Below are 9,885 nucleotides of genomic sequence, written 5' to 3' on the forward strand. Positions count from 1 at the left end.
ACAGGCAGCTAGGCTACTTTTAAACTGATGGGATTTGGGGGCAGCGGGTGGAGGGATTTGCAGCCAGGCAGTGAAGGAGCCAGGCTTCTCCCCGACCCGGCCCCCTAGGACTGGATAGGATAGAGGCACAGCCCCACCCTCCCAAGGCAGAAAGCTTCCATCTGTCCTCCCGAGCCCTTTTCCTGCCCTGCCTGTCCAGAGCTACTTTCCAAACCCGCTAGATGTCCCACACCAAACCCTACCCACTGATTCCATGGCACTCCTGAGAAGCCTGGGCTGAGGCCCCTACTTGGCCGACCTTCTTCTATGTCTTGCAGGACAAGACCTGGATCACCATGGAACTTCTCCTCTTTGTGGGGGTCCTTGCTGGTATGTACCCATGGCCTTCTACTCCTTCCTGTAAGGCACAGGCTATGTAGGAGGAAGTGAGGGACAGGGGAAGTGTGGAGTGAGGAAGGAGACAAGAAACACTGTCGGGAGTGGAAGAAGGGGTCCCCCCCACCTGTTGTTGTTGTTGTTAGGTACAGCCTAGCCGGTTCTGACTCATAGCAACCCTATGTACAACAGAACAAAAGACTGCCTGGTCCTTTGCCATCATCACGATCATTGCTATGCTTGAGCCCATTGTTGCAGCCACTGTCAATCCATTTCATCGAGGGTTTTCTTCTTTTTCACTGACCTTCCACTTTACCAAGCACGATGTCCTTCTCCCCTCTCTTAGACTTTGTCATGTGGGGTCACTATGAGTCATAATCAACTCGATGGCACCCAACAACAACAATCAAGTTGTTCTGAAGATAAAATGAAACCTCAAACAGCTCCATATTCTGGAGAGGGACAGTGTCTGGTACAGAGTTAGTGGTCAGTAATACATGCTAGCCCTTGCCCTTATTAATGTTGTTGTTATCTGCCATCAAGTCGGCCCCCTACTCATGGTAACTCCATGCACAATGGAACGAAACTCTGCTGGATCCTGCACTTTCCCCATGGCCAGTTTTGGATCAGATATTTGTGATCCATATGGATTTCATTGGCTGGTTTTCTGAAGTAGATCACCAGGCCTTCCTTCCTAGCCCATCTTATCTGGAAGCTCCGCTGAAATCTGTTCAGCATCATAGCAACATGCACACCTCGACTGACAGACGGGTGGTGGCCATGCATGAGGTTCATTGGCCAGGAATCAAATTTGGGGTCTCTAGCCTGGAAGGTGAAAATTCTACCCCTGAGCTACCGATGCCCTCTCCTTGTTACGCAGACACCATTTCCCCTTGAGGTGTCTGATCACACAGAGAAGGGTGTGGTGAGGTGCAGGCCCAGGAGGAACAAGAGGACAAGGGCAGCAAAGGCAACAGAGGCACGTTATTCCTGATACTGGAACCAGCCTTACTCCCTGCTCCTCTATAGATTATTTTTTAAGTAACTCATTTATTAAAATATTACATATTCATATTAGAAAATTTAGAAATACTAAACAGCAGGAAAAGGAACATAGTCTTTGTCAACATTGGATTATTTCTTTAGAATGGGTTCTTGGGATTGGAATTACTAAGTCTTGGGTGGTGAAAAACTGACAATTCCTGACGCCTCCTCATAAACTGCTTTTCAAGGAGTATCAATAGAATTAATTGACATTCCCATAAGCACTAATGACAGTCTGTCTCATAGTCTTCCTTGGATTGAATATTATCAATTTTAAACAAAAATGATACAATGGTATAGCCCTTTAATTTACATTTTTATTATAACAAATATAAATGTGTTAGCATTTCTTGACCAACTGATTGCTTCTTCAAAGTTGTCCATATTCCTTTTCTACTAGGAAACAGTTGATTGTCTTATTTGTTCTGAGAGGGTTTTGTGTTAAAAATATTAATTATTTTCTCAGGTACATTTTTCTCTGCTCACTCGGCGGTGCAGAAAGAAGACCCCGCCCCCTATTTGGTGTACCTCAAGTCTCACTTCGGTCCCTGTGTGGGCGTCCTCATCAAAAGTAGCTGGGTGCTAGCCCCAGCCCACTGCTACTTACCGTGAGTGGTGGCACCCCCAGTCCAAAGCAGCTGCTGCTCCTTCTACCTCAGCAGTCCTCAAATGGGCCATTTTCCTATGGGGACATTTGACAATGGTGGAAGACAACATTTTTGTTGTCCCACTGGAGGGTGGGGATAGTGCTTCTGGCAACCAGTGGAGAGAGGCCGGGCACAGGTGCTGCTGGACAGTGCCCAGACAGAGAACTGCCCACTCAAACACCAGCAGTGCCCTCACTGTCAGGAGCCCTTCTCTACCTATTATGCCTCCTCAACTCCCCTCAGTGTTTTTCAAGTTTTTTACTGGCAATATGAATACACTGTATCAGGTAGGGGTCCCCCAGGATGCTGACAGTGTCCTCACATTGGGTGGATTGAGAAGTGTTTAATGAGGGAACTATTTACAAAGGTATGGACAAGTTATGCAGAAAACACAAAGAACAGTGAAGTCCCCCCAGGGTTGCTGTTAGAAAGATGTAATTACCACCTGTTATGGTTAAGGTTGTATGTCAACTTGACTGGGCCATGATTCTCAATGCTTTGGCAGTTGATTTTGACTTTTTACTGGGCCTTAGTAGAGACAGAATGCTTAACCATGGGCCACCAAGTCACCGTGCAGCCTGAGCTGCCCGTCATGAACTGGGTGTTGTCTGACTCACAGAGCCATAAAGTCAGACATGCACAGCAGCGCTCCATCATTAAATGGAAATGGTATATACAAAATCGGGCCCAAGCAGGATCTGAAGACACAAGTAAGTTACATGAGAAAGTGGCCCAAATGCCCATGGTCTCCACTCCTGTCACATTACATTCCATCTCCCAGTCTGCACCTGTGACCTCGTGGGAAGTTCTTTATGATCATTTGACTGAGGAAGAGAAAACTCATGCCTGGTTTACAGATGGTTCTGCGCAATACACAGGCACCACTTAAAAGGGGACAGTGGCAGCACCATAGCCACTTTCTGGGACCTCCCTGAAGAACAGTGGTGAAGGGAAATTCTCCCAACGGGCAGAACTTAGAGCAGTGCCCTGGGTTGTTCACTTTGCTTGAAAGGAGAAATGGCCAGATATGCAACTATATACTGATCCATGGGCTGTGGCCAATGGTTTGGCTGGATGGTCAGGGACTTGGAAGGAACAGGATTGGAAAATTGGTGACGAGGGGGTATGGGGAAGAGGCTTGTGGACGGACCTGTCTGAACAGGCCAAAGAAGTGAAGATATTTGTGTCTCATGTGTATGCTCACCAAAAGGTGACCTCGGCAGAGGAGGATTTTAAAATCAAGTGGATAGGATGATACATTCTGTGGAAACCAGTCATTCTCTTTCCCTAGCCACACCCATCATTGCCCAATGGGCTCATGAACAAAGTGGCCATGGTGACAGGATTGGAGGTTATGCATGGGCTCAGCAACATAGATTTCCACTCACCAAAGATGATTTGGCTACAGCTGCTGCTAAGTGCCCAATCTGCCAGCAGCAGAGACCAGTACTGGGTCCCCAATATGGTACTATTCCTCAAGGTGATTAGCCAGCAACCTGGTGGCAAGTTGATGCATTGGACTGCTTTTATCACGGAAACGGCAGCATTTCATTCTTACTGGGATAGATACTTGCTCTGGATATGGATTTGCCTTCCCTGCATGCAACACTTCTGCCAAAACTACCATCTGTGGACTCATAGAGTACCTTATCCACGGCCACGGTATCCCACACAGCATTGCCTCAAATCAAGAGACTCATTTCTCAGCAAATGAAGTGCGGCATTGGGCCCATGCTCATGGAATTCACTGATCTTACCATGTTCACCATCATCCAGAAGATGGCCTGACAGAATGATGGAATGGTCTCCTAAAGACACAATTATGGCACCAGCTAGGTGGCAATACTTTGCAAGGTTGGGAAAACATTCTCCAGGAGACTGTATATGCTCTAAACCAGTGTCCAGTATATGGTGCTGTTTCTCCCATAAACAGGATTCATGGTTATAGGAATCAAGGGGTCAAAATGGGAGTGGCTCCACTCACCACTACTCTTAGTGGCCCATTCGCAAAATTTTTGCTTCCTGTCCCTGTGACCCTATGTTTCGCGAGTCTCTAGGTCTTAGTTCCAAAGGAAAGAATGCTCCCATCTGGAGACACATTACTGATTCCATTGAACTGGAAGTTAAGAATGCCACCCAACCATTTTGGGCTCCTCATGCATCTGGATCAATGGGCAAAGAAGGGAGTTACTGTATTGGCTGGTGTGATTGATCCTGATTACCAAGTGGAAATTGGTTTGGTGCTGCATAATGGAAGTAAAGAAGAGTATGTCTGGAATACAGGAAATCCCTTAGGGCATCTCTTAGTACTACCATGGCCTGTGATTGAAGTCAATGGAAACTACAGCACCCCAATTCTGACACGACTACTAATGGCCCAGACCTTTGAGGAATTAAGATTTAGGTAGTTCTAATACTAGTTATGACCTCATGACCAGTTGCAGAAACAAGGACTGTAAATGTTGAGTATTTTTTCCTTGTATGTGTGCATCAAATGTTTTTGTTTTCTTCACCTATAAAGTATGAGATGTAAATGGGGCTAGTGCATTTTTGGTTGTAGACATGTTAGTTGCATCATGTTAGGTGCAAAAATGGCTTTGTAATTGTCTTTATTTAGAGATTATGTATGGTTTAAGGAGATGTGTCCAGATGCCAAGTCAACAAGGGATAGACTGCGATGGTTAAGGCTGTGGTGTCAACTTGACTGGGCCATGATTCTCAGTGGTTTGGCAGTTATGTAATGATTTAATTTGGCAGTTATGTAATGATGTTACTATCCTCTATTTTGTGATATAATGTAATCACCTCCATGATGTGATCTCATGATGTGATCAATTGTAAGGGGAGTTTCCTTGGGGTTGTGGCTTGCATCCAATGTATATGGATGTTCTGGCAAGCTCACTAGCTTTTGCTCTCTCTGTGTCCTGGAACCCAGCCTCAGATATCACCCTAGATCTAGAGGGGCAAGAGAAAATCATGGCTCCAGGAAGACAGAGAGAGGGAACTACCTGGAGATGCACCCCTTGCTCAGGGACCCCATGTGTGGCCACACTTCAGGAAGGGCTGGGACAATGAAGAGTCCATCTTCACTCTTCTCCTTGCAGCTTCCTTCTGCTGCTTCCCATTAGGAACACAACCAGTGGGAGCCCAGAGGTCAGGCAAGCCCATGACTGATCCCATGTGTCCCTTAGGAAGGTGCAGAGCAGGTGGAGTCAGGATGTAAGTGGATCTGGCAAGAGGCCAGGAGATATCCGCACCTGGTCACCTGTTCTCCTGCCTCTCCCATGGGACAGGCTGGCTCCAGAGAGCAGGGACAGAAGCAGTCTCTGCCAGGTCGCGTTCTCTCATTACTGGAGCTCAGGTTAACGGCTCTACCACCCAGTGTGCGAATGGGTCTCTATGACTCCATCTGTAAAATGTGGACAAAAACAGCATCCACCCCATAGGCTTGCTGTGAATATTGAATGAGGAGACCAGATAAAACAATTGGCACGGCACCTGCACATTATAACGAATCAATACCTTAGCTATAAGGATGATGATGACAATGATGATGCTGATGACAATGATGATGACAATGACTTTCAGCCCCTTCTCCCCCCAGAAACCTGAAAGTGTTGCTGGGGAACTTGAAGACCAGAGTCAGAGATGGGACGGAGCAGGTGATCAACCCCATCCAGATAGTGCACTACTGGAACTACAATCACAGCAACCCCCAGGACGACCTCATGCTCATCAAGTTGGCCAAGCCAGCCATCCTCAACCAGAAGGTCCAGCCTCTCCCCCTCGCTACAAGCAATGTGAAGCCAGGTACCAAGTGTCTGCTCTCAGGGCTGGACTGGAGCCACGACAACGGTGGTGAGTGCTTCACACAGGTGCCGGAATTCTCGGTTCTCCCTGCAGATGGCTACATGCCCATGGTTGTGCGTGAAGGAGGGCAGGGACCATAGGAGATCCCACCCGAGGGGGCTGTCACAGGGGCCCTGCCCAAAGGCCACGCCACCACGTTCCCCAGGGCTGAGAGCTCTGCTGCCTCCCCCTTGGGTTTTGGCCGGCAGAGGCCACTCCATCCGGGAGGCTGTGCCCCACTTCCACGTAGCACACAGCTCCAAGAGCATGAACAGGTCTTGAGAGCATGAACCCTGTCCTCCTCCAAGACAGACCTGGGAGAAAGAAAACTGCTTTCACCATCCTCAGCGGTACTCCCACGAATGTGCCTACGGCCACTTCTCCCCGCTTCCTCATCCCTTATCCCCACCCCTCCACACACACACACACACACACACACACAGAGAGAGAGAGAGAGAGAGAGAAGACCAGTGAGACTGTGGGTGGGGGAAAGGCTACGTGACAGCTGTGAGCAGGAGGGCTCCCTGGTCCCACCCTCCTCAGGCAGGCACCCCGACCTGCGGCAGAACATGGAGGCCCCCGTGATGTCCGACAAGGAGTGCCAGCAAACAGAGCAAGGGAAAAGCCACAGGAACTCCTTGTGCGTCAAGTTCGTCAAAGTGTTTGCCCGCGTTTTGGGGGTAATCTTTTCTCTATACTCAGCTTTAATGTACTTGTACGTTTGGGTTAATTAATGATGCAGTAGCACAACAAACAAAAAAACATGTAGAAAGCCCCCACCCTCCATAACTTCACAGGCTCTGGTAAGGCTGCTGCAAGCCCCATTTTTTCTTGGGTGACAGCTCTCCCTACGGAATATGGTCCTTCACTGTTGTTGTTGGGTTCTGTCAAGTCCAGGCCGACTCACTGCAGCCCATGTGGCAGAGTAGAGCTGTCAATCCACACAGTGGCAAATGAAGTCGGGAAAGCTGGGCATTATTTTTTTTTAAATGTCAACTTTTTACTACCCGAAAGGGACTTCGCCAGTTGGACTCCACGTGTTTTGCACCTGTGTGTCAGCTTCGATCTCCTGAGGCAGCAGACTGTTTGATCTCCCCAGCAGCAGCAGCAGTCGATGCTGCTGTTTTCTGTCCCTTCCTAGCCTCCTGTTTTTGATTTGTTTTGTTTTATCATCTGTAGCGTATTTCTGCCGAGCAGAATTCTTTGCATAAGGCTTAGCAGGGAGGACAAGAGTAGCCCCTCCCCTTATGAAATAACCTCAGGTGACGCCTGATGCTCCATGAAGGAGTTCTTCCTGCTTCCCTGCCCAGGCCCCAGCCTCTGCCCTGTCCTCTCTTCAGTTCTTCTCTGCTGCCAGTATGTCCCCAGGTTATTGGGGCGGGGGAGGGGGAGGCAGGGAAACAGGAGTGGCTGTGATAGGGCTGGTCAGCAGGGAACCATGTGCATCCAGGTTCCCACTGTCCACCCCCTGGTAGGAGGTGGGTGTGATAGGGCTGGCAGGTAGGTTCCCACTGTCCAGTGCCCTCATGTCACATGTAAGCTCTAAAGAGGCTTCTCCTCTAACTTTCTCAAGGTCACACAACACTGGTCACAGCAAAGCTAGCCCAGGCCCCAGGCCCCTCATGACCTCCACTGTGCTGCCTTGTGCGGGGGAGGAGGGGTGACAGTGACTGGGGGGCGTGGGCACATGGAGGACAGTCTCTGACACCTCCTCCTCCCCGCACAATCTCGGCAGGAGGTGGCCGTCGCCACCGTCATCTGCAACAACAAGCTGCAGGGCACCGAGGTCGGGCATTTCATGGGGGGCGACGTGGGAATCTACACCAACATCTACAAGTACGTGTCCTGGATTGAGAGCGTCACCAAAGACAAGTGAGACTTCCACTGTTGTACCACTGCCCGCTCCTACACTCAAAATAAAATCTCCAAACAGAAGTCCAGCAGCCTGCATCCTTGTCTGTGTCTCTGCCCACGTCATACACACGCTGAAGAACCAGGGCTGAGCTAAGGTGACATGAGCACTGGCTATGCTCTGCTGTGTTGTAGTCATGCTTAGGGCGTGTGTGACACGGCTGGTAGGCAGGTCTCATCCCCTTTATACAGAGGAGCACGGTGAGGCCGACAGAGACTACTTATCACCACCCAGAGCTGGTGAGTACTGGAGCCTGGAGCAGAACCAGAGCGTCAGCTCCCTGATCTGTGTCTGGCCTCAATGTGGAGGGAGCCTACCAGCCATGGCACATGGTGGCTCTGTCCCGGTCACCATCTTGCATCCAGAGCACAGTAGGCAAGACCCATCCTAATCAGTGTGACCACACGTTCTCGGCCGAGGCAAGTGCTCCACTGAAGTAGAATAAGTGGCCAAAGGCAGAGAGCTTGAAAAAGACCACAGATGCATCTATTTTAATCCCCATTTTAAGGTTTCTAATGGTGTTGGTCTACATCCTTAATGTTGAACCAAGGATAATCTTTGGGACAAAAAGTTTATAGTTTAGGGCAACCAGCCCGAGTGCTATCAGAATTTGTATTTATCTGACCCTCTCTGAGGCAGTTACTAAGGGAAGAATTGACTAGAAAGTACCAGTTCACGCAGAACTGAGTTAAGAGAGCAATTAAGGCTGAGTGGAGAAGTTTGAAGCTGGTTTCTTCCAAAAAAACAGTGAAAGAAAGCCAGTACAGACAAAGAGGCAACTAGGTAGAAAAAAAGCTTCCTCTGTTTGGGAAACAGCAATCACACCACTCTCCATTCCTTGTAGCCATGAAGTAAATGTTCTCTTTCTGCTTCTTCCGGGGCAGAGAGCAGTCAAGAACACTAACTACCCAGGAGGCATCAGAAAAGAAAGTCTGGCATCTGCCTTTGGTTAGTTATTTAGGGAAAAACTGTAACATTAAGTGTTTAAAATATGGGATGGCTGGTTAATGCCCAGGAAAGATTGTTTATAATTTTAATAGGACATTTTTTGAAAATGTGGCTGACTTCTGGTCAAACTTTATAAATAAACTTTGCATATTAAAGTAGCATTCACGGTCAAGCACTGACAAAAAATTTATTCAGATACAATTGACCCAAATGGTATTTAAACGTAAAAAGAAAGAGGGGATTACAGCTCGGAAAGGAAAACACTCAGAGAATATGGGATGCAAATATTCCATGCATGTCTTGCTCTTAATGGGTGGGCAAAATAGAGTCCGGTCAGCTGAGTCTGGGCAGCTAAGAGCACCATCTTTGTTATGTCCCATGACCCTCTCCACAGGGGAGCAAAGCCACTGGAAGAAGAATCAACCTTCAACTGTTGAACACAAAAGACATCTTACAGCTGGAGAGTCCCCAGTGAAAGAAGTAAGGAAAATATTCTTGATTAAGGAAGATTTTTACCTTGTCATTCTGGCAAGCAGGAATTTTCAGAGCTTTATAAAAAATATGGCAGCAAATGTGGGCATGGCTGGAGTATCAGGGGTATAAGTTTGAACAACAGATCTTTTTTTAATTTTTATATTAAAAAACAGAGAGACTTTGGGGAGGCCAGTTGTTGTTAGGTGCCATTGAGTTGGTTCCGACTCACAGCAACCCTATGCACAACAGAAGGAAATCACTCCCGGTCCTGCGCCATCCCCACAATCGTTGTTATGCCTGAGACTGTTGTTGCAGCCACTGTGTCAATCCATCTCGTTGAGGGTCTTCCTCTTTTTGACTGACCTCTACTTTACCAAGCATGATGTCTTTCTTCAGGGACTGATCCCTTCTGACAACACGTCCAAAGTATGTAAGATACAGTCTCATCATCCTTGCTTCCAAGGAGGATGCTAGTTGTACTTCTTCCAAGACAGGTTTGTTTGTTGTTTTGGCAGTTCATGGTGTATTCAATATTCTTCCGCAACACTGCAATTCAAAGGTGTCAGTTCTTCTCTGGTCTTCCTTACTCATTGTCCAGCTTTCGCATACATATGAGGCAATTAAAAACACCATGGC

General features: G+C 48.0%; 1 protein-coding gene across 1 annotated transcript; it reads left to right on the plus strand.

The window, feature by feature from the left end:
- The first annotated feature begins 335 nt into the window (after positions 1–335).
- On the plus strand, positions 336–8,092 carry PRSS37 (serine protease 37). Its single transcript, XM_003420209.3, has 5 exons — positions 336–369; positions 1,886–2,027; positions 5,671–5,924; positions 6,459–6,595; positions 7,651–8,092. Exons 1-5 carry the CDS (start codon positions 336–338, stop codon positions 7,789–7,791), a joined length of 708 nt encoding a protein of 235 aa, XP_003420257.1. The 3' UTR covers positions 7,792–8,092.
- The last annotated feature ends 1,793 nt before the right edge of the window (positions 8,093–9,885 follow it).

Source organism: Loxodonta africana, chromosome 8, assembly GCF_030014295.1.
Source record: "Loxodonta africana isolate mLoxAfr1 chromosome 8, mLoxAfr1.hap2, whole genome shotgun sequence".
NCBI lineage: Eukaryota > Metazoa > Chordata > Mammalia > Proboscidea > Elephantidae > Loxodonta > Loxodonta africana.